General features: G+C 34.3%; 1 protein-coding gene and 1 non-coding gene across 2 annotated transcripts in view; both read left to right on the plus strand.

Annotated features, from left to right (window-relative positions):
- Window positions 1-19,147, plus strand: part of LOC128987312 (branched-chain-amino-acid aminotransferase, cytosolic-like) — a 33,924-nt gene extending 14,777 nt beyond the window's left edge. The window contains exons 4-7 of the mRNA XM_054408087.1: window positions 2,799-2,990; window positions 15,475-15,589; window positions 16,353-16,507; window positions 17,933-19,147. Of these exons, the coding sequence (XP_054264062.1) occupies window positions 2,799-2,990; window positions 15,475-15,589; window positions 16,353-16,507; window positions 17,933-18,127 (657 nt within the window). The 3' untranslated portion in view covers window positions 18,128-19,147. The remainder of the gene's footprint in view (window positions 1-2,798; window positions 2,991-15,474; window positions 15,590-16,352; window positions 16,508-17,932) is intronic.
- Window positions 19,148-20,817: 1,670 nt separating this feature from the next.
- Trnah-gug (transfer RNA histidin (anticodon GUG)) lies at window positions 20,818-20,889 on the plus strand. The gene has a single exon. It is a non-coding gene; the product is annotated as a tRNA-His (tRNA).
- Window positions 20,890-22,169: the final 1,280 nt, after the last annotated feature.

Here is a 22,169-nt window from a genome sequence, read left to right on the forward strand (position 1 = left end):
GTTCGTCATTATCTACTCTTGCTCTCCTACGCGCACTGTCATTCCTATGAACAGTTCCCCGCCTTTGTGGTATTCCCCTGGCGTTCATATTAATTACAGTACTTATAATGAAAAGAATATACAGGGTGTTGAAAATGTCTGGAACCAACATTATATCTGGTGAGTGGTTAAAGAAAAACAAATGATATTTTGTGTACGGATATACTATGGTTTTACCTATCTTTTGGTGCCTTATGAAAATTTTTACCACTTATAGGGAACGTCCTGTGGAGGATGCAGTAATAAGTTTAAATGGAAGCCTATGGTAAATGATACATCATTTTAAAGGCCCTTTTTGTCTGAGTAAGGAGCCACAAGTTTCATCTCAAAAGGACCACCCTAGCAAAAATGACGACTGTTTGAAATTTAAATAACCACTTATAGGGAACGTTCTGTGGAGGATGCAGTAAAAAGTTTTCATTGAAGCCTATGGTAAATGATACATCATTTTAAAGGCCATTTTTTTCTGAGTAAGGAGCCACAAGTTTCATCTCAAAAGGACCACCCTAGCGAAAATGGTGACTGTTTGAAATTTAAAAATTCCGTTCCCTATAAGTGGTTTTTTAAATTTCAAACAGTCGCCATTTTTGCTAGGGTGGTCCTTTTGAGGTGAAACTTGTGGCTCCTTACTCAGAAAAAAATGGCCTTTAAAATGATGTATCATTTACCATAGGCTTCCATTAAAACTTTTTACTGCATCCTCCGCAGGACGTTCCCTATAAGTGGTAAAAATTTTCATAAGGCACTAAAAGATAGGTAAAACCATAGTATATCCGTACACAAAATATCAGTTGTTTTTCTTTAACCACTCACGAGATATAATGTTGGTTCCAGACATTTTCAACACCCTGTATATCCAGCAGCCTACATACCAAAACATCTTGAATCCCTGGTGATTTTATAAAAGTATGATCGAATATGATTACTCTACGTTGTATATTCACTGCACTGAAAAAATTTACTTACGAAGGAATGCAAATACACCATTTTAGAACCAATACAATTTATAGGTTATTTTAGTTGTACATATGATTTAAAAATAAAAACAAAACAGAAGTTAGATTTAATTTCGACTCTTTGATTATTTATACAGTTATTCTATGTCGTTTATTCCTTTAACACGACAATAACGTAAAAGCATGAAAAAATAAAACTTGAGTAGGCTATATGATTTAAATATAAACAAAGAATGCAGACGTTTTTCCGACTAATCTTCAATATTTCAGTTTTATTATAGTATACATTTCATAGTTGACTGGCTAAAAGTAAACCAAATGCGTGTATTGATCACTGTTTTCAAATCTGTGGCACAGCTGTTTTAATTTCAAAAGATGTAAACAAATTAAACCCCATGTTGTTTTAATGGGAAAAGTTTTATTATGTTGCGAATTTATGGTAAAAAAATAAGAAAAATGAATAGTTTTCCCTCAAAATTCACGTCAAGACCTTTAAAATAAGACCCCTCCCATCCTTCTACGGCCATCCAGTCACTCACAATTTCTTTACAAAAATTTGACTTACGGAATTATATATATAGATTCAGTAATGAAACAGCTGGTCAGTACAATGAAGTGGTGTTTGTTTATTTACTCGAAAAATATGTTTGTGACGCTTTATGTAGATTTAGGAGGGTTATGTTTGGTTTAAAAGAAAGGTTGTATACGTTTTGTAAAGTATTGCTCAAAGTTTCATTCTGTAATTTATATAGTAAGCTACATGTAAAGAGGCTTGACTAAAGTTGAAGAATACATTATGGTAAAACATGTCATTCGTGAAGCATCAATATGAAGCAATTCATGTTTATTGCTACACTAAGGTATGTTGTCATATTCTTTTGGATCTATTAACATAAGAAGTAGGGGTTGAAAGTAAGTAAGTTTACACTTTTAAATCAGTTTATATTTTCAAACTAAATCATAGAGTTGCCGTATTTCAAAACACATATCAGAATTACTTTAATAGCTCTCCAGGTCACATTTTCTTCCCGTTGCAAAGCACGGGTATAGCAGCTTGTGTATATATATATATATATACAAACATCCTCTTTTATACTTATAGATTTTTAAATGTTGAAGTAAGACTCAAAACAATCGCCCATCTTTGGTGTAATTGGATTTTGGTACGCCTGAATACATAAGGTTAAAATATATAAATGTTAAGACTCTATAGTGACATTTGGAAAAGTAAACACTTTGGTTCCAAACTACACAAACAATAATCGTGTATTTAGAGTGCAAGAGAGACTTTGTTCCCTGAAGAACTTCAGTAAGCAATTTTAAAATAATATACAATTCTATATAATTAACACAATAAGGGTTTCCTCTATGCCAGCCCTTTTTAAGGCGTCCTACTAAACCAAGTTTTATGATTGAGGTGTAATTTTAGAGCTTATAACCTAGAGGAGGTAACTAATGGTATGGTAACTAAATATAGGCACAATGTAGGACTCCAACTAGGCCTGCTACGGTGTACAGTGATACAACAGGGAAACAGCAACCCTCGATCGTCCGCAAGGAGGGTAATATATATATATATATATATGAATAACAGGAAAGATTGGATTACCGAAGAACGCATGGCTAAGACTCACTTGTATTTCAGTTTCTAAAAAAAGTTCAGCTCTCATTTTCTGGGAAACATGTTGGTCAACAACATAAACCTCTGCTATTGCACTTGTTTCGAATAACCTGGTGTTTGAATTTAACATGTTTTGTCACATCTTTCAGTTTTATTTAAAACAGACCATATTGTGATTGCAGCCGACTCTGGGTGTTGCTATGTCTGAGTCTGCACTGCTCTACACCATCCTGTCTCCTGTCGGTTCATACTTCAGTGGGCCTAGTTTGAAGCCTATCTCTCTGCTGGCAGACCCTAGCTTCGTGAGGGCGTGGCCAGGCGGTTATGGAGACAAAAAGCTCGGCTCCAACTATGGACCTACCCTCTACATACAGGTAATTAGCTGGTTTGAAGAAAATTATCTAGATAAAAATTAATGACATCATCTCAATCTTAACATTCATATTTATTGAAGTTCATATATAAAAAAAACACACTTTCACATAATGTACCGGTACTGAAATTACCTTAAGTAGTTGCCATACTACATACCCAATCTTGCTGCTCGCAAACTCACTCAAGTTTATCCATCCAAACACCTACAGACGAAAATTAATCGAGTTATTGCGTTCACGGACACACACATACACTCATATATACATATATACAAATTTGAACAAATAGTGTTTTTAGCCTCTGGGGACATCGAAATGATAAATTTACGGTTATGGGTCTAGGTTTTACTGATCTATCTACGGTAATAGCTACTGATCCTTTTTTTACATAGTTTTATTTACAATCTGTTTTGCATTAAACAATAAGTAAATATGATGGCATTTTTAACGATAAAATAAAAATTGAAATGCATGAGTTAGCAGCTAAACAGCTTTAGCACTAAAAAAAAGAAAGAAAATAAATTTCAGAGCTGCTGTACAAATCGAGTCGAAAAGGTCTAAAACATTTTCTCTTTTTAGTCTGTAGACATGTTGACTGTTGTCTAGGAGGTTGAGGGCCAAATGGTTCGGATGATACTCAAGCTTTGAGATGTATTTTTTACTGCAGCTCGTAACTTCTTCAGTAACAAATGGAATTTTGCAATGATTGTGAATGGTGACGTTGGATACATACCAAGGGGCTTTCAGGATGGTTCTTCAGATGGGTTCAGCTACTGATCCCTAAAGGGAAATTCGTTAAAATAACAAAAATTATCAGAAAAGCTTTGTTGTAAAAGAGCACAAAAACATTGGTAAAACTAGGGAAAAACAAAACGAAAAGGGAGATTCCATCTCATTAAAATCTTCTCAGGAACTGGCCAGAGTAGAGGAAAATATACCTTTAATTTTTCCGTTATAACTACTCCATACATGAGTCATTTACAGACGGAGAATCTAAACAAGAGTTAGAAAAATACAAAATCTCTTTGTAATATGCTAATATTGACACAATCCTTATTATATATATTATATATATAATACGTGAAGGCGATTTCTACAAAACACTACTCCTCCGTTAATAATGGACGGATTTTTACAAACGACGTGTCAAAATAAAGTATTTTTTGTGTAGACACCCCCTTTCACCAATTCCTGTAATAAAAATCCTCGGGCTTTGCCCCACAAAGTTGGCCATCAAAGTTGGAGTTTCTCCCATAAGATTAACATGGGGGAATCTAAATATTTAATTGGAAACTTTGTCCCCACTAATTTGAGAGAACGGCTGGGCGTAGAAACTCGGTAGAGGTGTCCAAAGAAAGGTCTTGGTCTATAGATGAGATATCAAAACAAAAACTTAGAAAAATCCCGTAAGACTCCGCCCCAGAAACCTTTAAAGATCCCTCCACAGAGTTGTTTACATTTTGGCCATGTGAATAATACTTTTAAATGAAACAGTTGTTCGTTTTTAAATTGTATTTCAAACAACACACATTTATTGGTAGTTACTGAATTCTACCAAACTAGTGGCTTGTAGGGACATAAGTCCCTAAAAAGCTCAAATGTAAAACAACATTTTGCAATACCGGTATTTAAACAAACTCAGAATAACATTATCTATGTGTCAGAATAGGCATCCCTACACCATATCTTTTGTGTAAAAACCAGTTTGTTGTTCTTCTTTGTTTGCTTTTGTTGATGTCATTTTCAATAAATAATTTGAATCACTCCAGTGGTTTAACATGAAAAGGCAGCAAACATATCATTGTTTGTGAATAAATACTGGTTTACTAAGGTAGCTTTGGTCTTGTGGTTAATGAGGATAAATAAAAGCTTCCCTGTTTGGAATTTTAAAAAATCATTGGAGGTTCGCCTTCAGATGAATTGAAGACGCCTGCAATTTCATCTGCAGTAGGCTTATTATACCTACGACGATCCATATTTATCCTGTCTACAAACCTAAGTTCTAATTCACTGTCACCTTGTACCGTACAACCATTTCTTCCGAAGCTCTTTTGTAAATTTGTGCAAATGGATTTTCTAATATTTCAGCTAGTTTTGGACAATATTTCAGGTTTTAAGTCACTATTTTCTCGACGCCTTTGACGAATTTCTGTTGCTATTGATGTGTCAATAATGTACAATTGGCCATACACGGGGTCTTCATCATGTTGAGGCAGCAAATCTGAGATTGAACGATAAATCTGTCCTTGAATTTTGAAACAGTATGGTCCTTTTCCTGGAATATCTTTCTTACTGGCTGAAAAATAAGCAAAAGCCATCGCACTGTTGCATTGTCGAATGAATTTATACAGTTGTGGGCTCTCTTCAAACAAACTTTTAAGTTCTACATTAGTTTTTGACTGAGGAAGGTTAATAAGTCCGTTATGGCAACATGTCATAAAATGATTATTCGTTAGTTCTTCTCTAAAATGAAGAGCACTACATTGAATGCACTCTTGGTCCAATAATCCTGCATCATGAATATTTACATTTCTCTCGTCTACCATGGGTCTCCTAAAAAGGGGTTGTAACATATCTTGATTAAATTCGTCATTATCTACTCTTGCTCTCCTACGCGCACTGTCATTCCTATGACCAGTTCCCCGCCTTTGTGGTATTCCCCTGGCGTTCATATTAATTACAGTAGGCTACTTAAAATGAAAAGAATATATATCCAGCAGCCTCCATACCAAAACATCTTGAATCCCTGGTGATTTTATAAAAGTATGATCGAATATGATTACTCTACGTTGTATATTCACTGCACTAAAAAAATTTACTCACGAAGGAATGCAAATACACCATTTTAGAACCAATAACATTTATAGGTTATTTTAGTTGTATATATTCACACAACCTTAACCTTAAAATGTGTAGAAATATAAAGAAAACAACATCGTTTAAAATAAACTTGAACATATGATTTAAAAATAAAAACAAAACAGAAGTTGTGCTGTTTGGTATTTTTATAATTGTTATCATATGTTGCATATTTGATGTTTGTTTTTATTGTATTGTTGTTTTGAGCTTGGAGACTTACTTTTGGGATCTTGGCTAATAATAGCCCAGTCAATAAATGTTTTTTATCGCAACTAAATGGTGGAAAGCTGGATTTTTTATATGTGATAGAACCACATGAGAGGTGTATTTTCCCAAAAGTCCCCACTTCTACCCCTTGAGCTTTCCCCCCCACCCCCCTCCAAACATAGAAATTGCAGTGTTTTACTTAATTGATCATAATTCGAATGCTATGCAAGCTATCGAGCTGCAATTTGTTTTGTTTGATTTCTGATTAGTTTTCCTACAACTTTTGTGTTTAAAACACTTTTCTAAAACCAATTCTTAGGGAGATATAAAATTTAAACTTCGTTAAAAGCTATGTTTCAGAGTGCAAAATTTTGTTTTTCTCTATGTATACTTTTAAATTGAAATAATACGCAAATATGGTCCAAACAAAAGTTTTAGTACGTTTTTCAAGGTTTACAAATATATTATTGGTTAGTCATCTAGGTGACCGGGTGAAGAGCTGGGCGTCGGCAAAGAGAGCGCGTGCGGGCTAGTTGGACACCTCTGCGCTGCGTCATTGCATCTATCCCAGCCAATAAACGCGCAAACTGCCTTTTTTCGTAGCTAAATAGTGGAAGGCTGAGTTCGTTATAATTGATGGAACCACTTAAGACGTGTATTTTCAAAAAAATTCCCGATTCTCCCCCTTGAGCTTTCCCCCCAACCCCTTCCAAACGTGGAAATTACAGTCGTTTACTTTACTGGATATAATTCAAATTCTATGCATGCCATCGTAGTGAAATTTGATTTGTATTATTTATAATAAGTTTATCTAAAATTTTTTTACTAAAGGTTTTCTTATAAAACTATATACAAAGAAAATAAATATAACATTTTAACTTTTGTTCATAATGTTTATGTTTTAGAGTACACAATTTTGTATTACTCTCTATATATTTTCCCAAATAAAATACGCAAAATGATTCCAAAAAAATTTTAGTATGTTACTTAAGGTTTATAATTAATTATATATTTGGTTAGTCGACTGAACAAACTGATGTAGTGTGGGGCGTCGGCAAGAGAGCGCGTGCAGGCTTCTTAAAGCATCCGTGCAGCTCCGCCCGTCAATGCATCATAATGACCGGCACTGCTATGTTCTCAACTGTTTCATACAAATCCTAAGACTTCCTAATTTGTAGGAACAACCAAAACAATCCTTTACTACCAAAACAATCTGTTTCCAAGCTAAACCGTGACTAAATGAAGCACCTCGCGGTCAGTAAAAAGTTTTCGTCGACCCACTAATCCTTGATACAAACTGCGTCCTATCATTGATATGTCCTTCCCTTGAGTTATAGTCATCATAGTTTATTGTTAAATCTTCAGGAGATATCTCTGTTATTGCTACTTTCAAAGTCTACTTGCATTTTCTGAAATCCAATTTAATATTAAAATTGTTCTGTTATTAAGTATCTGTTATCTGTTATGCTGTCTGTTTGTTGTTGTTATACTTTGTTAATGTTATCATCTGTTATTGTTGTTACGTTGCTATCTTGTTGTTATTACTTTTTGTTGCAATGATGTTTTGTTCAATGGTATATGCAGCTTCTCTTATTATTTCAAATGCAATTTATCTTTCCATTCTACTGTGCTTAAATATATATTATTTTGTAAATAGTGTATCCGTTGGAATAAATAAGTAAATAAATAAATAAATAGTTCTTTATTGGTTTGTGGTAGACATTATGCAAACGTTTAACATCGCTAATAAAGATGAAGGCGCTTATTAAGTATTTTAAAATCTCCTCTATATAGACTTAATAAAACAAATTAGTTGTCATTGACTGGTTTTAATTTGTATTCCTTACCATGATTAAAAATGGCTCATAAATATTACCGAAAGTTTTCTACGTTGTTCGTGGTATTATTTTAACACAGGCTTACAACTCATGGCAGAGCAGAAAGCTAACCCTTGCTAGCGGGAAGCGTGAAGAGAGGGACATATCAATGACAGGACGCAGTTTGTATCAAGGATTAGTGGGTCGACGAAAACTGTTAACTGACAGCGAGGTGCTTCATTTAGTCACGGTTTAGCTTGGAAACAGATTGTTTTGGTAGTAAAGTAGGCTAAAAATCAGGAAGTCTTAGGATTTGTATGAAACAGTTGAGAACTTAGCGGTGCCGGTCCTTATTATACATCGACAGGCGTAGCTGCGCTGCGCGGATGCTCATAAGCCTGCATAAGCCTGCACGCGCTGTCTTTGCCGACGCCTACACTACATTAGTTTTTTTCAGATGACTAACCAAATATATATTTATGAACCTTAAGTAACATACTAAAATTTTGTTTTGTCACATTTTGCGTATTTTATTTGGAAAAAATATATAGATGGTAAAACAAAATTGTGTACTCTAAAACATAAACATTATCAAAAAAAGTTACAATGTTATATTTCTTTGTATATAGTTTTATAAGAAAACCTTTAGTAAAAATTTGTAGATAAATTTATTATAAATAATACAAATCAAATTTCACTACGATGGCATGCATAGAATTTGAATTATATCCAGTAAAGTAAACGACTGTAATTTCCACGTTTGGAAGGGGTTGGGGGGAAAGCTCAAGGGGGAGAATCGGGAAATTTTTTGAAAATACACGTCTTAAGTGGTTCCATCAATTATAACGAACTCAGCCTTCCACTATTTAGCTACGAAAAAAGGCAGTTTGCGCGTTTATTGGCTGGGATAGATGCAATGACGCAGCGCAGAGGTGTCCAACTAGCCCGCACGCGCTCTCTTTGCCGACGCCCAGCTCTTCACCCGGTCACCTAGATGACTAACCAATAATATATTTGTAAACCTTGAAAAACGTACTAAAACTTTTGTTTGGACCATATTTGCGTATTATTTCAATTTAAAAGTATACATAGAGAAAAACAAAATTTTGCACTCTGAAACATAGCTTTTAACGAAGTTTAAATTTTATATCTCCCTAAGAATTGGTTTTAGAAAAATGTTTTAAACACAAAAGTTGTAGGAAAACTAATCAGAAATCAAACAAAACAAATTGCAGCTCGATAGCTTGCATAGCATTCGAATTATGATCAATTAAGTAAAACACTGCAATTTCTATGTTTGGAGGGGGGTGGGGGGGAAAGCTCAAGGGGTAGAAGTGGGGACTTTTGGGAAAATACACCTCTCATGTGGTTCTATCACATATAAAAAATCCAGCTTTCCACCATTTAGTTGCGAAAAAGGGTGTTTTTTTGCATTCATTGACTGGGCTATAAAGTATCTATGTTTAACTGTGGTGTGAGTTTTGCCTTTCACTTCATGGTGTCAGGTTAAATAACTTAAACTTTTGTGGAGAAGAAAGAACTAAGCATGGCTGAAGCAGTGAGTAGTACAATTAGTACAGTTCAATACCAACTTGTCACACCTGAACCTTTCAATTTCAGGGAACCTTCTGAATGGCCTAGATGGATAAGAAAATTTGAAAGGTTTAGATTAGCTTCAGGATTAGACAGTAAGAGTGGGGAAAATCAAGTTAATATGCTTTTATACTGTCTAGGAGATGAAGGAGAAGACCTTCTAACATCTTTCGGATTAAAAGATGAAGAATTACAGAGTTATGACACTGTCAAGGGTAGATTTGAGTCTTACTTAGGTTTCAAAATCAATATTGTATATGAGAGAGCTAAATTTCTAAAAAGACGTCAGTCTGAGGGGGAACCTGTTGATTCTTTTATAAATAGTTTACACAAACTGGCAGAGCGATGTAAACTTGGGGAATTAAAAGATGAACTAATTAGAGATTTGATAGTAATTGGGGTAAATGATGATAAACTTTCTCAAAATTTACAGTTGGATGAAAAATTAACCTTAAGTACAGCAATTTTGAAAGCAAGACAAGCAGAGAGTTTAAAACAACAACAAAAAGTAGTGAGGGAATCACCAGAAATTGAGTTTGTCAATAAGGGGATTAATCAATCCACTAAACATCGGTTTAGGGACAGTTCTTGCAATAAAAGTCAAGATCAAAGCATTTCAAAGAAAGGTAAATGTAATAAATGTGGATTTGTTGGACATCACAATAGCAATGATTGTCCTGCCAATCAGTCTACATGTTTCAGATGTGGAATAAAGGGACACTATGTGAGATGTTGTACCAAAGGATTTGAAGTGAGAGAAATTAATAAAAGTAATGAACCATTAGAAAAACCTAAAACCTATTTAGGGGAATTGACCATAGAAGAGGTTGGAGGACAAAATCCTTGTAAAGTAAAACTTAATGTTAAGGGGCATGATATTTATTTTAAGTTAGACACTGGAGCAGATGTTTCTATAATTGGATATGATCTTTGCAAGGAGTTAAAACTGGAAACGAGTGAAACAAGTAAAATATTATTTGGTCCGGGGAAAACTAGGTTGAAAGTGGTTGGTAAGATCGTTGCTACTTTAGTGTTTAGAAATAAATCTATTGTAGAAGATATTTACGTCATTGAGCAACAACCTACTCCACTTTTAAGTAGAAATGCAATGTTGAAATTAAACCTAATTCAGTTCAACATAGATTCTATTTTCTCTAACCAAATATTTTCTCAGTTTTCTGATGTTTTTGGTTCTATTGGTGAAATGAAAGGGGAAAACTACAGAATTGCACTAACACAAAATGCTCGTCCCTTTGCTGTGGCAGCCCCTCGTAGAGTGTCCGCTCCATTATTGAGCAAAGTCAAAGAAGAATTGGATCGACTGCATTCTGAGGGAATAATTGAGCCAGTGGTAGAACCAACAGACTGGTGTGCACCAATTGTTGTTGTACCACGTAAGACAGGTGATAGAGTGAGGCTATGTGTTGATTATACCGAACTCAACAAAAGCATTCAGAGAGAAAGGTGGCAACTACCAACTGTAGAAGAAAGTCTAAGTAAATTAGAAGGCGGACAAATATTTTCATTACTAGACGCTACAAATGGATTTCTTCAAGTTCCTTTACATCATGAAAGTTACAAGCTTACGACTTTTATAACTCCTTTTGGGCGATTCTTTTTCAAGAGGTTACCATTCGGTATTAATTCTGGCCCAGAGGTTTACCAGAAGAGGATATACCAAGTTTTGGATGGACTGGATGGGGTAGTAAACCAAGCAGATGATATACTTGTGGTCGGTAGAACACAGGAAGAACATGACCATCGACTAGCAAATGTATTACAAAGATTGAGAGAACACAATGTTACACTTAATAAAGATAAATGTAACATTAATGTGAACAGAGTTAAATTTCTAGGACATTTGATTGAAAATGGATTGATAAAGCCTGATCCTGAGAAAGTGGAGGCCATTATGAAAATGCAAACCCCAAATAATGTTAACGAACTTCGGCAATTTCTTGGCATGGTTAATTATTTGATGAAGTTTATCCCTAACTTGGCTGAAGTTACAGCTCCATTGCGAATTTTACTTAAGAAAGGTTATCAGTGGGTTTGGTCTGACGTTCAAAAGAGTGCTTGGGATAAAATTAAATCCCTAATTTCTTCAAATCCAGTTCTGGTGTCTTACAACAAAAATCGTAAAACCAGAGTTGCAGCTGATGCCTCGTCATTTGGCCTAGGAGGGGTGATTGAACAATTTGTGGATGGAAAGTGGAAACCAATCACCTATGCATCGAGATCTTTATCACCGACAGAGATGCGTTATGCTCAGATAGAAAAGGAGGCACTGGCACTGACTTGGGCATGTGAGAGATTTTCACAGTATGTTTTAGGAACCGAGTTTGAACTTATGACTGACCATAAACCTTTAGTTCAGGTGCTTGGAAGTAAACAAATCGCTAGTTTATCGGCAAGACTTCAGCGGTTAAGAATGAGAATGGCTTGTTTTAGATATAAAGTAACATATGTGAAAGGAAAGGAATTTTATGTACCAGATGTTTTGTCTAGGAACCCCATTAAGTCAAATGACGAACATGAAGACATATTGGAACAAGATTTGTTTGTTCAGAGTATTTTGGATGCTATTCCTTGTTCTGACAAAAGGCTCAAGGAAATCAAAGAAGCTCAGGATACTGATGAGGAATGCGGAAGAATTAAATCCTGGATTGTGAATAACAATTGGAATAAAAATTCGGTGTATTGGAAGTACAGGACTGATCTAAACATCAGTAAAGGATTCCTCCTTTTAGGCACAAGACTGTTTATTCCAAAATCGTTGAGAAAGGATATACTGAGTAAAATACATGAAGGTCACATGGGAATTGTCAAATGTCGAAGGCGAGTGTGTGAATCGGTGTGGTGGCCTGGCTGCTCAACAGATATTGCTACACTTGTAACAAATTGTCCAGTTTGCTTGGAGCAAAGAAGTAACAAATCAGAACCTTTACTGTTGACTGAACTACCAAAAAATCCCTGGGAGTCTTTAGGTATTGACCTTTTGAAATGTAATGCAAAATGGTATTTAGTTGTGCAAGACTACTATTCTAGATTTCTTGAACTGGTTTATGTGGATGCATTGACTACCGGAGCTGTGGTTGCTAGATTGAAAAATATATTTGCTCGACATGGAGTACCATATGTGGTAAGAGCTGATGGAGGTCCGCAGTTTACTTCTCAGGATTTTAAAAATTTTGCTGAAGAATATGGTTTCCGTATAGTGACATCAAGCCCAAGGTATCCACAATCAAACGGAGAAGCAGAAAAAGCAGTTGACATAGCGAAGCGGATTCTAACAAAATGTAGTGATCCAAATCTTGGATTGTTAGAATATAGAAATACACCCTTAGAGTCTGGTCTTTCACCTGCAGAGTTACTTTATTCACGGAAGCTCCGATCAACATTACCGTCAATAAATAACTTCAGACAGGTAACAAGGGAAAGATTGCAAAAGTTTAAAGAGAAGGATTTTTCAATCAAGGAAAGAAATAAGAGAAACTACGATGTAAGGAAAGGTGTAAGAGATCTCTCACAGCTTGATCAAAATGACAAAGTTTGGATTCCAGATTTAAAACGTTATGGACATGTTGAGAATAAATCAAACCATCCTCGGTCCTACCTGATAAATACACAGGCAGGGAAGATCAGAAGGAACAGGAGACATATAATAGCTGTGCATAGGCCTATTGAAAATGGTGAAAATAGATTTGAACACCAATACCAAGAAGACCAAGGAACTGAAACTGATGCTGGACATAATTACAATAGCAATGAAAATGACAGACCTAAAAGAAGTGTAAAACCACCTCTTAGATACAGTGATTCAGATTTTTATAAATAAACTAAAAAAAAAGAGAAAAGAGAAGATGTGCTGTTTGGTATTTTTATAATTGTTATCATATGTTGCATATTTGATGTTTGTTTTTATTGTATTGTTGTTTTGAGCTTGGAGACTTACTTTTGGGATCTTGGCTAATAAAGTATCTATGTTTAACTGTGGTGTGAGTTTTGCCTTTCACTTCAGAAGTTAGATTTAATTTCGACTCTTTGATTATTTATACAGAATATTTATTCTATCTCGTTTATTCCTTTAACACGACAATAACGTAAAAGCATGAAAAAATGAAACTTGAGTATATGATTTAAATATAAACAAAGAATGCAGACGTTTTTCCGACTAATCTTCAATATTTCAGTTTTATTATAGTATACATTTCATAGTTGACTGGCTAAAAGTAAACCAAATGCGTGTATTGATCACTGTTTTCAAATCTGTGGCACAGCTGTTTTAATTTCAAAAGATGTAAACAAATTAAACCCCATGTTGTTTTAATGGGAAAAGTTTTATTCTGTTGCGAATTTATGGTAAAAAAATAAGAAAAATGAATAGTTTTCCCTCAAAATTTACGTCAAGGCCTTTAAAATAAGACCCCTCCCATCCTTCTACGGCCATCCAGTCACTCACAATTTCTTTACAAAAATTTGACTTACGGAATTATATATATAGATAAGTATTTGCAATGTTATTTTCTGATTTTAAAATTGAATTTCTTCTTTATCATGTCATGTTTTGCAATATAACGTTCCATTACGAAATCAGTGGAAAATCCTTTTATCACAGCAATTCTTAAATTATTTCTTATTGAACTATCTTATATCTATTGTACGGGTTGGTGTCTGCCTTTTTCACCTTTTTTTGACTACATTTTATCATATTAAATACACATATCAAATATTTATGTAGAAATATCTGCTCTTATTGTGTCTAATAAAATCGTTGATTAACAATATGTAAACGTCAATACATACGTAACAGCCAATTTACAGTATCTTTGCTTTTTGGAAATGTCCCATTGCTATGTCATTTGCATTATTTGTTGCCATGAAGCTGCAAGACCATATGAACTAGGAGGCCCCTAACAGTTCAAGAATAAAAGCCACCCCTTCACTTCAAGTATTCCACTACACCTAACATTCCGTAGAGAGATTATATTGACAACGTTATGTTATTGATAAGGCTGAGACAACTAACTGACATCCCCCATGTCAAGGAATCCCAGCTTTAACAGTAACCCCACAATCAATTTCCCAAAACTATGCTAGAGGGTTCACTCATTCATTGGCACAGAAGTACGATATGAACTGACGCGACGTGACGAAGGAAAAATCAATCTTACACTGTAACGGATATACCTCCCTTTGAAGTTAGAATATGTCTTCCCAAAAATATTTTCTTTTCAAATAAAATCATATTACACTGATGAAATCACGGAAGTGTTTAACTACAAAAGATCCACCAATACGATTTTAATACTATTTAAAGGTTCTTCTAAAGGAAGAGATAGCCTACCATATAACATAGCCTACTAATAATAACTCCTATGACGTACGGTATGGGGAATATTTTATTCATTGAATGATCAACAAATTTGGCAACTAACGCAATTAATATTATTATTGTTTTTACACTTATTACTCTTTAAACTATGCTAAATGCTCAAAATATGTATACTGTATTTCACCCAATTTATCGCAGTTAACGTAAGCCTTGAAAGTAACCATCGATTTCGACGGGTTTCCCCTAGTGTTTTATGTTCTTTGTATTTATTTATTGCCATATGTTTTCCTCATTAATTCCAGTTATTGTTTTTTACTTTTGTCTTTTCTTTATTAAATTGCAAATACAGTCCTTTTTTATGCGTAATATTCTGACATTATTTCTACACTCTTAATCAACTGATGAAAAAAAAATGATGATTGAAGTAAATATGAATCTGAAAACTAGCCAATGAAAACAGATTTGGAAAACCAAGCCATGTGTATCCCCCTAAAACTAAAAAATATAATTACGTTAAACCTGAAATAATTGGTTTGAAAAAACTCTCTTTACAAAGGTATACTCAATGGTGTTAGACGTAAGCAATAGAAAGTTAAATTTATCAGTGTCTCAGCTATAATATTGTGCACTATCATGAATATAAGCTATATTTAAATAATGGATTACTGTTTAGAAAATGGCTGAATCCAAAGGATACAATCAAGTTCTCTGGCTGTATGGGGAGGATCATCAGATCACAGAAGTTGGCTTGATGAATCTTTTTATTCTTCATCTAGCTGATAATGGAGGTAAAAATAATTTTAATGAACTAGCTCAATTATTTTCATAATACAGTAGTATATATCTTGAGCTGAAAGAATCATATCCTGCTTGAAATGGAGTAAATTATGTACTGTAGTATTGGGTCGTATTTTTTTCTTTACAGCACTGGTAACGGATTAATGAGGTTCAAGGATTGAGAAGAAATGAGTAAAATTGTAATGCTTCGAACGTCAACTTATCAGCTGTTGAGACCAATTTAATTGTCAATGAGTGGTACAATGAGTGGTTGGTACAATGAGTCTTTGCATCAATATCAGAGGGAATGAGAGGTTATAATAAAAAGAAAAAAAAACATTACCTCCCTCAGAAGCTATAAGTAGTGATCTTTGTTGAGTAAACTACGATTATTTAACCAAACCATAGAGGCACAGCTAAAAATATTGTATGGGCAGTATAACTATATTAGACACAATTACAAATGAATGATAAGACCCCTGGACTATTTTGTTAAGACAAAAATAGGTTTTGGCTTACACATTTCTATGCAAAAACAACATTATCAAAGCTTGCAAATATCCAAAAACACATTTAAAACCTAGATAACACGAACATAAAAATAGTACAAATACTCAAACAATTAGATAGTGCTATCATAATACTGAATAAGTACGGCGCGTCGCAGGGTTGTTAGCAGACCATGTTTGAACTGAACTGGAGATAATTGATAAACAATCGCAAGAATACGTCTCAGCAATAATAACTGAAGAGTGCACCTCATGTTTGTTACAGAGAAGGTCCTGGTCACTCCAGAGCTGAATGGTCTGATACTCCCAGGTATCACGAGGCAGAGTGTCCTGGACCTGGCTAGAGAGTGGGGGGATGTAAGGGTGGAGGAACGAGTCATCACCATGAGTGAACTGATCAACTGGCACAACTCTCAACAAGTATGCTGACTAGCTTTTATAATGATAATTATACTTACGAGTAGGGGCAATATAAGAATATGACCCCACTTTCGGCACGTTTTCCCCATGTTATTCTTATGGCTCTTTTTTGACCACTTTTTTAAATACCCGGCTCTCGGCCTATACAGGCCCATACAAATGAGCAATACCATTGTATAACTACATTAACATTTAAAATCCACATTTTTATTCCCATGTATATTTTCAAAATCACCGTCTTGACAGTGCGAGGTTTGCACGAGAACTCGGGCGCGCTCCCGGCCGCGGGCATGCTCCTGATCCCCAGCGATGACAAACTATATGAAAAAAATGTTTGAAACAAAAATTGAGGAACATCTAATCATCTATACTTTTCCCACTGAAAGTTTTTCTCTGATAGAAAATTTTAAAAATCCTCTCTTACTTACTTTTTCATGTTTACTCAGAGTAACCTTTTATTATTTTCCTTAATAATTATCCTTAATAATCCTTAATTTTTTAGTTGGAACCAACATAGTGTACCTAAATTTAACCATTTGTTGTATCTCAAGCAGTTTTTTTGAGAAATAAACATATTAAAACAATAAAGTTACACCATTAATGCATGGAGTTTGTAACCATTACCAACAATGATATTATTTTACAATACATTGACATACAAATGGAACCGTTTAATTTATTTACCAAATGGTACTCATATACAATTTTATATACACGGAATATTATTTGCGCAAAACCTGTACAAGACGAATTCGACCTCTGAAAGACTAATTTATCATTATATTAACCTCTGTAGTACATAGTTCTCAAAACAAAAAGAAGCTTTTGTCTCAACATGAGACCCCCGCCCATCCCTATTCCGTTGTCAGTCATTGTCTCAGAGTGCGTAGAAACTTCTATCAGACGAATAACGGCAGTATTAAACGATAAACCGAACCTCTTTAAGAATACCTCGTTTATACGAATGTTCCCCATACACCTTGAAATTCGTCTTATAGAGGTTCGATTGTATTTATTTGGGATACGCCCCCTGTGGTCTCCCATGTAATGCTGAAGTATAAAGTCAAGAATTACCATTTTAAAAATTAACATTGCTATAGCTTTGATAATAGATACACTTTAAAGTTGCAGGCATTCCATTATCATGGTAAAGTTACTGCCAGTATCAGATCAAAAAAGATTATTTCAATTAATTTGACTACCCAAGGTTTGGACTATCGACATAGGCTTGCAATAAAATTGAGTTATTTACTGCACTACTCTAGATTTCAATGGTACTCAAATAAAGGGGGAATTGTAGAATTTATATATATCTTTAAATGGTAGCCTTTAAAAATCCAAACATACCTTCATTGGATTAAAATAACAATAATGTAACTATTCTTTTTCTGATTGAACATGTAGCCTATTATGATGATGTTTCAGCTGTTAGAAGTATTTGGTGCAGGCACAGCATGTGTAGTTTGCCCTGTAGGACTCATTCAATACCAGAACAACACCATTCACCTCCCCACGGCTGAGCAAAAGGATCCTTTTTTCCAACGATGTTTACGAACCATCCTGGACATTCAGTACGGACGCATCCCACACGAATGGGCTAAGCCTATTGATCAGTACTGATACACACTTTATATACTAAAATTATAAGAGTTGTATGTATACATATCATTGAATAATTATTGGGCTAGTGTAACTTGGATAACAAGAAACAATTTGTTTAATAATCTAAGTTAGGTAATGAGGTTCTAGCCTGGAACTGTTGTACACATTACTTCAGGCTATAGTTCTTAGTTCTAGATGGTTGCGGCATTATCACATGGATAAAATCCATTGGCGATTGGCAGGACCTTGGGCTCCGAAGCCCCGCGCCATACCACTAGAACAGCTCGCTTCCCGATTAGCCTAACAATAGTACAAGTAGGTAATCTGTTGAAGAGTTAAGTTGGTTAATGAGTTTTGTATTGATACTTAAAATAATCATGAAACCCATGTCAAATGAATTTAATTTGTAGAAGAAAATTAATTTATTTTAAGATGTTTCGTGAAATCAGATGAACAGCTATTAGTGTAAGACTTAAGTAATTTTTTCATGCTGAATGGCATGCAATTTAACATCAGCGCATAGGAGTAGTTTCCTGGCTGAGGGTTTTATTAAATATTCACACATTTTTACAGTAGAAAAAATTATAAAGGGAACAAACTATTTACAGTGGAACCTTGATAAGAAGACCCTCAATAACAAGTCGCTCTTGATGACAAGTGTCATTTTCAAATCCTCTTAAAATTATTTTACCCCTAATTACAAACCTAAAACCTCGATAAGAAGTCAACCTTGATAACAGGTCTTATTTTACAATCCCCATGAGAGTCTTGTTATTAAGGTTCTATTAATGTAGTAAAAGAAAAGCTGCCCGAGTGAAAATGTGGTTCCATCTTAAATCAAAAAGTATGTGAAATGAATACTGACTCGGATATAACAAAATCATGTAGTCCAATACATATTGAGTTTATATTTATTTTTTGTAAGATACAATTTTCTGATAAGAATACACATTAATTGAAAAAGGTGAAAGTATTATGTATAGTTTTAATTTAACCTTTAACTTGTTTGTCTAATGATTCGTAAATTTGTAAATAAAAATATTGATATTGGTTTTATATTATTTATTTTAATAAACTATTTAACCTCCTAACAATACAGTATGTAAAATCTACAAAGAATTTAGAGTGTGATTAACAGGTGGTAATCTATGTTTATTTGTTTTATTTTATTTTCTAATGCTGCAAAACAGCACATGCAAATTACTTTATAGCATTAATCATGCAAAAAAATGTTACAATATAGAATTAAATACAACAAGGGAAAAATGTACGTCTTCTATGGTGGCAGTCATATAACAGATTCACTCAATCTTATCTTATCTTACTAATATTATAAATCTGAAAGTTTGTGAGTTTGTGTGTGTGTTTGTTGCTCAATCACGCATAGGCTAAACTACTGGACGGATTGGGCTGAAATTTGGCATGATGATAGCTTACATTCCCGATTAACATTAAAGCATATTCTTATCTCAAAAATCATTTCGGGCTCCGCCCCAGTGGCTCTGTAGTTCCGCATGTTAACCTTATGATTTTTCATATTTAAAAGGAATTAATGAATCTTAACAGCTGTTTCAATTAAACAAGTTGGTTCTGTTCTATGATGTTCAATAGCATAAAAGTTACAAGGATTGCCAACAGGGTGCAGCACTATTATTATTTTTTTATTTATGACAATAGCTAATTTCCAACCAAAAGGTGAGTGAGCGTAGCGAACGAACTTCAACCTGGAGGCGAGTTAGCGTAGCGAACGAGCTAACCTGAAGGCAAGTGAGCGCAGCGAACGAGCTCCAACCTAAAGGTGAGTGAGCGTAGCGAACGAACTTCAACCAGGACGTGAATGAGCCATGCGAATACTTATGAAGTTAAACGGGGCAAAGCCCGCGGGTACAGCTAGTATATATATAAGAATATAAAATACAGGGTGTCCAACGAGAGGTGTCTCAAATTGATTACGGAAAAAAGGATGAAATAAAAATGGACCCCAAGGAATAACGTATAAATAAACCTTTCACATCAACTTACATGTATAAAAACTACTTTTTCCAAGCGTTTTCATGTTTTCACTTTTCTAACGAATTTAGTTAAAAAGATATCAAGCCGTTTCCAGACTTTTTTGTCACCCCTGTATAGATCTAACAAGCCTATTATAATCTATATATTAATAGGCAAGCATGTTTCTTTAAAACCTTTTTTCTCAGCTCGTGTGCATAGCAGGGAAAATCTACGCATACTGTTGGAAAGCTCTCGCATACTGTTGGAAAGCTCTTTTCCTGCAGATGTCCAGGATCCATTTATAAATTAAAATAGACTAAAAAAAAGCACAACTTGCGAATAAAAAAAAAAAAACTAAGTTAACATGGGTCTTATGGGTTGCCATGCTGGTGACAACAACGAAATATAAACAGAAAATAATATAGTCGTTTTTGTGCTACATCTAGGTTGACATCTGAATCTGATGACCAAAATAACACAGCAGCTTTATAGATCTTTGAACCATAGCCCTAAAGGTAAAATTTAAAGCTAATTATACACTCGTTTAAAGTATTTAAATATTACATACCTCACCATTTCACACAATTGCTTTAGGGTGGTATTTAACATATGTATTTTTATTCACAATTCACAAGTGTTTAGGGACGGTTAGTAACTGCGACTACTCTAAATGGGCCAAGACCCTACACCCGTTCCCATTTCGTCAAGCCAGCATAGCCGTGATCGTCTAGTGGTTAGGACATTGCGTTGTGGCCGCAATAACCCAGGTTCGAATCCTGGTCACGGCACTGGTAACTTTTTGATCTCAGCAAACTATTGTCGGTTACCAAAAACTATATTTTTTATACATCTTCCTATTTATTGCGATATTCGTAATGCTACGTCAAATCATAAGTTTTAGGAATATTTTCCTACTTTCCAATTATAGAAAGTACTGTTGTAAAAGTTCTTTCTAATTGTTTCCAGATACCGTACATTAAGTAGATAATGCAGTTATAGTACAAAAATGCGTCATGTATCACTATGCGAGATGCAGTTTATGTAAAAGAGAAATAAATAACCAATAAAAATAGTATAGTGTTAGAATAAGATAATAGACATTAAAATGCTTCTTAGATAATGAGAAAAACATTATTATGGAGTGAACATTGGATTAGGAGAGTAAGATTTAAGAAAAAAAAAAGTAAAATAGCCATTTTACTCATGCTGGTTTTAAGACATTTTTGTTTCAACAACGTTATTAACACTAAAACTAGAATAAAATAAAATGTAATAATGTTGTAGGTAATGGTTGTTTTATAGATTGATTGAAGTAGTTCGCCAAGTACTCACCATAACAGCAGCACTAGCCGGCCGCTACGTGACATATAGCGCTCCTGGAGGTAATTGTCCAAACCACAACACAATACTGCATTACCGACTTCGTGGTAAAACCGGTAAAACGAATCAAGCGTTTGACAGTTTATAGATGTGGGTGTATCAAAATTACAGTATTGCAGCATTGAACACTGCATAGTTTTCGTTATTTCAACATTATCAATAAAATATCTCAACAATACAGGGTGTCCATGACCTATCTACCAACCTCAACCCTTTCGGTCACTGTGTCCCATAGATACAAAAGGCCCGCGTAGTTTGCATACCCATTGTTATCTGCTTCGAAGTTAGCATACTGTTAGTTATAATACTTTATTAGTATTTAAATTTTTTATTTATTTTGTTTGTTTTTTGGTGTTTTTATAGCACACAAAAACAATAGGCCCTACTTTATTGGTATTTTCATTTTTTATTTATTTTATTTTTGTGTGTTTTCATTGGTATTTTTGTTTTGTTTTTGGTGGTTTGCGTATTTTACTTTTGTTCATACCAAGCGTTAGTTCTTCGTTATCTCGATAGTTCCCTAATATTTTCGTTAGTTCTAAAAAAAATATAAAAAAATATAGCTGATAATCTATTCCATAATTCAGTTTTAAAAATCTTTGTACAGTACAACTAAATCTGGAGTTCTACTGGACCGATTTTATTAATTAATAATGGGTAGTTGGAAATCTTAGGTCGTGTAGATTTG

The sequence above is a fragment of the Macrosteles quadrilineatus genome, unplaced genomic scaffold (genome assembly GCF_028750875.1).
Source record: "Macrosteles quadrilineatus isolate MER2022 unplaced genomic scaffold, UCM_ALF_1.0 Scaffold_2__2_contigs__length_208266976, whole genome shotgun sequence".
In the NCBI taxonomy this organism is placed as follows: Eukaryota; Metazoa; Arthropoda; class Insecta; order Hemiptera; family Cicadellidae; genus Macrosteles; species Macrosteles quadrilineatus.